Genomic DNA, 6,678 nt, shown 5'->3' with positions numbered 1-6,678 from the left:
GGATTTTTTTGTGTTGCAGACAGGAAACTACATTTCCCAGCATCCCTGGTGTGACGGAACTATCTTTCCCAATAGCCTGAGTGTGAGTCAACGAGACTTCCGCTTCTGCCCACGGAAAACTAAGGACGTGATGAATCGATGGGCTTTACGGTGTCTCCGCTGTGAGGGCTACCAGGGCTATTGGGCTTCTGTCCCGCGCAGGCGTTTCTCGCCAGCCCTGCGGAGAGGTGAGGGAACGCAGCGCGTCGCCGATGTACAAGTGGCTGTACAGGGAAATGATGCCAGTGTGTTGTGCATTCGCAGGCGAGGGGGAGCAAGCGTGCCACGCCCTCCTCCCCAGCCCTACCCTGGAGTTAGAGACCCTGCTGTTGGTCCTGAGGGCATTAAGGGTGTGGACTGGAAATTGGCCGAAGGTCTTGTGCTGAGTGCTAGTCTCTCTGAAGGCTTGGTGTTCCCCCTAGGCTTATTTCTGAGCCCTTGTTTTCTATCAAATGGGGTCGGTAGTTACTGCCCTCTTACTGGTTTATCGGGAGCAAAGGTAAAGAAATATGTGTTTCTTTCATGGTCTGTTCAAACTTAACACCATTATGTAGGTGCTGGCGCCTACAAGTGCCCATCTAGCTAGCACGCTGCTGTTCTGAAGGACATCTGACTTTACTCTAAAACACATTGCCATGATCCTCCCCCAGCCGCCCCCGCCCCCAACCAAACAAACACTTTGTCCACAACCTAGGCACTTTGTACTAACTAGCATTCTTTGTTCACTTTCCTGGATCGTCAATACCAGGTAAAAAGCATCCAAACATCCTTCACCACCTCCACACTTTTTTGTCCCATTTTATGGATATATAGTTTCTTTCTTCCCTAACAGTAGTGTTGTATTTCTTACAGAATAGTAGAGAAGGCTACTTTAGATAGGGGTATAAATGTATTTTTTTATTATTATTTGTTTTGTTTTATTTATACCAGCTGCAGCCAAGGCTGCAGGTGTTGACTTCTATCTAATAAAACAGCTGCTTAGCTCCCAAAGTCACTCACAAGGTCTTCAGTTACGCAGTAGTGTTTACCCTACATCCACATTATCAGGGACTGACTGTTAAGCTATCAAAACTAATGGCTACCTCCAGGATGTCTCTGGGTTGACTTCAATCTCCAAGTTTTCTATTGGTTGGAAAGTTGTATAGGAAGGAATCACATTGTCTTTTAAGTACGTGAACATATTAAGTGATTTAGGATACATAAGAGAGACAGCAGAGGGTGACAGCTTTGGAATCAGATGAACCTGAGTTTGAATCCTGACTCTGCCTCCGACTCTATCATCTTAAGCAAATCTGTTTACCTTTATCTAGGCTCAGTTTTTATTTCAAAAAATGTGGATACTTTTTTCCATGGTATTATTACAGCATCTAGTATGGTACTTGTGTTCAATTAGTTATTGTTGCTGTTGTTGGTATTTGCCATTGAGTGGGACCTGACTCAGCGGGTTTCTGAGGCAGTATTACTGTAGAAGTAGATTGCCCAACCTTCGTTCCAAGGAGTGGCTGGTGGGTTTGAACTGCCAGCCTTCTAGTTAGCAGTTAAGTGCTATTAACATTTAGCATTCATTAATGTCTTGTTAAGAGTTGTGTAAAATCATAACATACATCAATGATCTGGATATCACTACCTCATCTCTAATTACTGGAGAGCAGACACTGCCCAACTCTCCTCACTGCTCAGTAAAAATCTTGTGTAGATATAATACATGTATATATATGTATATGGTTAAGTTAGGCATTATTTCACTTAGTATATTCTAATAATGAAGTTGTATATGGGCAAGATTCTCCCCAAAAGCAAGTATCCTTTTCATCAGCAATATGTATGGAGGACTATTGTGTCTAGGAGCTCTGGTGGTATAGCCCCTAAGGCATTTGACTGCTAACCAGAAGGCTGGCTGTTCAAACCTACCAGCCACTCCTGGGAACGAAGGACAGGCAATCTACTTCCAGAGAGATAGCACCTTGGAAACCCAGAGAAGAGTCTCTTTGAGTCGTAATCCACTCAACAGCAGTGAGTTTGGTTTTTTTTTTTTTTTTATTGTGTCTAGTTTAAAATTAGGAGCTCTGGTAGCATAGTGCCTAAGGCATTTGACTGCTAAGCAGAAGGCTGGCGGTTCAAACCCATGAGCCACTCCTCTGAAGGAAGGTTGGGCAGTCTACTTGTGTAGTGATACTGCCTCGAAAACCCAAGGAGGGGTCGCTATGTTGATGGCTGTGAATGAGTTTAAAATTGAGAATTTATTGAAAAAGGACAAAACCACATTTTAAAAGTGAGAAATCATTTTAGGTCTCCTGTGTTGACACCAGTAGATACTTGAGGGTTTAAAATTAAATTAATTGATTGATTCAACAATAAAATATTGTGATCCTTATGTTCCAAGAACTGTTTTAGGTGCTAGAGATACAGTAGTGAAAAAGACATTAAAGGCCTCATAAAGCTTCCATTCCGGTTGAGAGACAAACAGCAAGCAAGAAAGATAATTTCAGCTGAGAACTATGTAGGAAATAAATTATGGATGTGTACTTTACTTCTCTACCTAATAGTAGAGAAGACTCTTTTAGATAGTGTTATAAATATTTAAATATATATATAAGCACTTGACTGCTAACCAGAAGGCTGGCGGTTCAAATCCACCAGCCACTCCTCGGAAGGAAGGTTGGGCAATCCTACTTCCGTAGTGATACTGCTTCGGAAACCCAAGGAGGGGTCACTATGAGTCGGGGCCGACTCGACGGCACATAACATACATAACATGTATTATATCTACACAAGATTTTTACTGAGCAGTGAGGAGAGTTGGGCAGTGTCTGCTCTCCAGTAATTAGAGATGAGGTAGTGATATCCAGATCATTGATGTATGTTATGATTTTACACAACTCTTAACAAGACATTAATGAATGCTAAAATAAGAAAAAGAAGTCTTTCTTGAATGTTTGCTATGTACAGAATAATGTACTAGAGACTTCAGGTGAAAGAGTCAGAAGCTAAGAGGAATCAGTTAACTTGGTTGAGATAGCAGAACTCCTAAGATTGCAGAAGAGATGGAATTAAGTATAAGGAGAAAATGCTTTAGAACCTAAAATGTTCTACTATAAGGCAAAAAAAAAAAAATTGTCTTCCCTTTTCAGACTTTTTAACCACCACAACCAAGGAAGGATATGATGTCAGGCAAGTTGACATAACTCCTTTAGAGCAAAGGAAATTAACTTTTGATACCCACGCACTGGTTCAGGACTTGGAGACTCATGGTAAGAAACATGGTTATCTCAGAGAAAATTAACAATATTCATATGATAATAAACTACATAGTCAAGATAATGCCACAATTATGAAAAATTAAAAATGACTTTAGTGGTATTCATATGGTAGACTATTTTACAATTATTAAAAATAGTATTGCTTGAAATATATTTACTGATGGGGAAATGCTAAGATAAATGTAAAAGCAATTATATGAAATTGTATTTGCAGAATGCTTCCAATTATTTTTTTTTATTAAAAAAAAAAAAACTTAGCACTTACAGGCTGATACCAAATTCCATGTGGAAGTACAAATGTGCAAGAATATTTAAAAAAGAAAAAAAAAATTTCCAGATATCAAGACAGTAATTTAAATATCTATAGTTACAAGAATAGAAAAGTAGATTACTAGACTAGAATGGAATTCACATGTATATACATACTATATATATGTATATATACATATTATATGCACATAATATATATACATGAATTTAATATGTGATAAAGAAGGCATTTCAAATTAGGGAAAGGATGGCGGGAGCTATTGCATAAGTAAGCTACATATTAGATTTCCTTCCTAAAAAATAAATTCCAGATAAATTAAAAGCTAAATGTAAAAACTTGAAGTGCAAAATTACATAAAGTACTAAAATATAGACTATTATCATACTCAAAGTGAGGAAGCAAGACAAAAAACTTGAAAACAATGAAAGTAAAAGATGTACTTAGAGAAACATTTAAATCTCTATACCAAAAGATACCATCTATAAAATTAAAAATTCAGCAACACAAATGACAATGAGCCTGTTTCTTTAATATTCAAAGAGTTCTTAAGAATCAATAAGAAAATGTTCAGCAGTTTTATAGGAAAATGGGTAAGGCTATAAATAGTTTGTTCACAGAAAATAAATAACCAATAAATATATGTAAAGATGGTTGACCTCTCCACTGACCAAGGAAGTGCAGATTTTAAGTAAAAATTAAAATAACAATGCAATACCATTTTAATGCCAGTTACATATTCAATAATAAAGACAAGAATATCCATTATTACGTAGATGTGGGGAAATAGGCCAGTGAGAATTGAAATGAATGATTTTAGAGTAGTATTTAGCATTATCTGTCAATTTTTTTAATGATAAACATTTTTAAAATTACATAATTTAAATGTTGAGGAAAATTATTCTGTCTGTTCTCATAAGGATGTGCACTTTGTTAAAAATATAAATACTTATTTGCTGTTTATAGGATTTGACAAAGCACAAGCAGAAACAATTGTATCAGCCTTAAGCAGTCTATCCAATGTCAGCCTGGATACTATCTATAAGGAAATGGTCACTCAGGCTCAACAGGTAATACACTGATTTTTAAAAATTCTTATATTTTCAGTGGACAACTTTTTTTGTAACAACATCTCTAGCTACCCACCCATCTTCCTTGCTGTACTTCCTAAAGGGACTGAAAATTTAAAAAAAAAAAAAACTTTACTAAAGGTAAAAACTTAGGAGTTAGAAGAATCATAACATTATAGTAATACAGAGAATGGGATTTTGCAGTCTTTAATTGTGTGAGATTATATTGTTTGAATCATGAGATGGTGATAAATTGTTAGTGCAGCAGCTCCCACATACACACCCCCAGAAAGCCCACACAAGAGAAGAGCTAACTTTCCTATATAATAAATGTTCTTATGGATACAATATGTATGCTCTGGTTAATTTTCACAGACTTAAAAGGCTGAAAGGGATTTTACAGAATTACATGGCTGGGAGGGATATCATAAATCACCTGGCCAAACAGGCTGTATTTGACCAGATACATAAATCCTTAAAGTCATATTTAATGCCATTTACTAAATAAAGGATGCGGAACAAGGGATATCATTGCTGATGTCAGATGGATCTTGGCTCAAAGCAAAGAATACCAGAAAGGTGTTTACTTGTGTTTTACTGACTACGCAAAAGCATTTGATTGTGTGGATCATAACAAATTGTGGATAATATTGAGAAAAATGGGAATTCCAGAACACTTAGTTGTACTCATGAGGAACCTGTACATAGAACAGAACCTGTTGTTCGAACAGAACAAGGGGATACGCATGGTTTGAAATCAAGAAGGGAGTGCATTGGGGTTGTATTGTTTCCCCACCCTTATTCAATCTGTATGCTGAGCAAATAATCCGAGAAGCTGGACTATATGAAGAAGAATGCAGCATCAGGATTGGAGGAAGACTCATTAACAACCTGCGATACACTGACGACACAACTTTGCTTGCTGAAAGTGAGGATGACTTGAAGCATTTACTGATGAAGATTGAAAAATACAGTTTGCAGTGTAGATTACATCTCAATATAAAGAAAACAAAAATTCTTACAACTGGACCTGTAAGCAGCATCATGATAGATGGAGAAAAGATTCAAGTTGTCAAAGACTTCACATTACTTAGTTCTACAATCAATGCCAATGGAGGCAACAGTCAGGACATCAGACGACGTAGAGCACTGGGCAAGTCGGCTGCAAAGGACCTCTTTCAAGTGCTGAGGAGCAAAGATGTCTCCTTGAGGACTAAGGTGCATCTGACACAAGCCATGATATTTTCAGTCGCCTCATAAGCATGTGAGAGCTGGACAGTGAATAAAGAAGACCGAAGAAGAATTGATGCTTTTGAGATGTGCTGGAAAAGAATGCTGAAAGTACCATGGACTTCTAAAAGAACTAACAGATCTGTCCTGGAGGAAGAGCAGCCGGAATGCTCCTTGGAAGCAAGAATAGCCAGACTTCGTCTTACCTACTTTGGTCATGTTGTGAGAAGGGACCCTTCCCTGGAGAAGGATTTCATGCTTGGTAAGGTGGAGGGTCGATGAAGGAGGGGAAGTCCTTCAACAAGAAGGATTGACAAAGTGGTTGCCGCGATGGGCTCAAGTAGAGCAGGGATTGCAGAGCTGGTGCGGGACTGGGCTGCTGTGCATAGGGTTGCTGTGAGTTTTGATCTTCTGTGCATAGGGTGCTATGAGTTGGAGATGACTCAACAGCACCTAACAACACCACTAAGTACTTTAAAATATGAGGCACAGTGCTGGGTACTTCTCATACATTATTTAATCCCTCTAATAACCCTGAGAAGTAGATAATTGTATTTGTACTGAAGGGAGGCTCAGAGAAATTGAATAATTTGTAAGAGTTGTCATTGTAGTTGCAGTGTAGTAAATTACTTAGTGTGGCTTTTCTACCCATAAGTCTTTGTAAACTCCAAAGTGGGATTTTCTGTGAGCAACTGAGGAGCTCCTGATTGCTGAAGTTGTCCACCTGGAATATTTCTGTTGGGAGTGGCACAAAACAATGTTCTGGGAGGTGCCCACTCTCTCTCAGGTGCTTAGAGTTCTGATGCTATGA

The 6,678-nt window shown here is 38.2% G+C and overlaps 1 protein-coding gene across 1 annotated transcript in view; it reads left to right on the top strand.

Annotated features, from left to right (window-relative positions):
- The window catches only part of CCDC90B (coiled-coil domain containing 90B), a 97,474-nt gene that overhangs the window by 68,941 nt on the left and 21,855 nt on the right, over positions 1–6,678 (top strand). The window contains exons 4-6 of the mRNA XM_007946284.1: positions 20–227; positions 3,171–3,290; positions 4,534–4,637. Of these exons, the coding sequence (XP_007944475.1) occupies positions 20–227; positions 3,171–3,290; positions 4,534–4,637 (432 nt within the window). The remainder of the gene's footprint in view (positions 1–19; positions 228–3,170; positions 3,291–4,533; positions 4,638–6,678) is intronic.

This window comes from Orycteropus afer, unplaced genomic scaffold (assembly GCF_000298275.1).
Source record: "Orycteropus afer afer isolate SDZICR_OR568_19922 unplaced genomic scaffold, OryAfe1.0 scaffold00154, whole genome shotgun sequence".
In the NCBI taxonomy this organism is placed as follows: Eukaryota; Metazoa; Chordata; class Mammalia; order Tubulidentata; family Orycteropodidae; genus Orycteropus; species Orycteropus afer.
The sequence above is the reverse complement of the archived record's forward strand: the minus strand, read 5'-3'. Positions and strand labels throughout refer to the sequence as shown.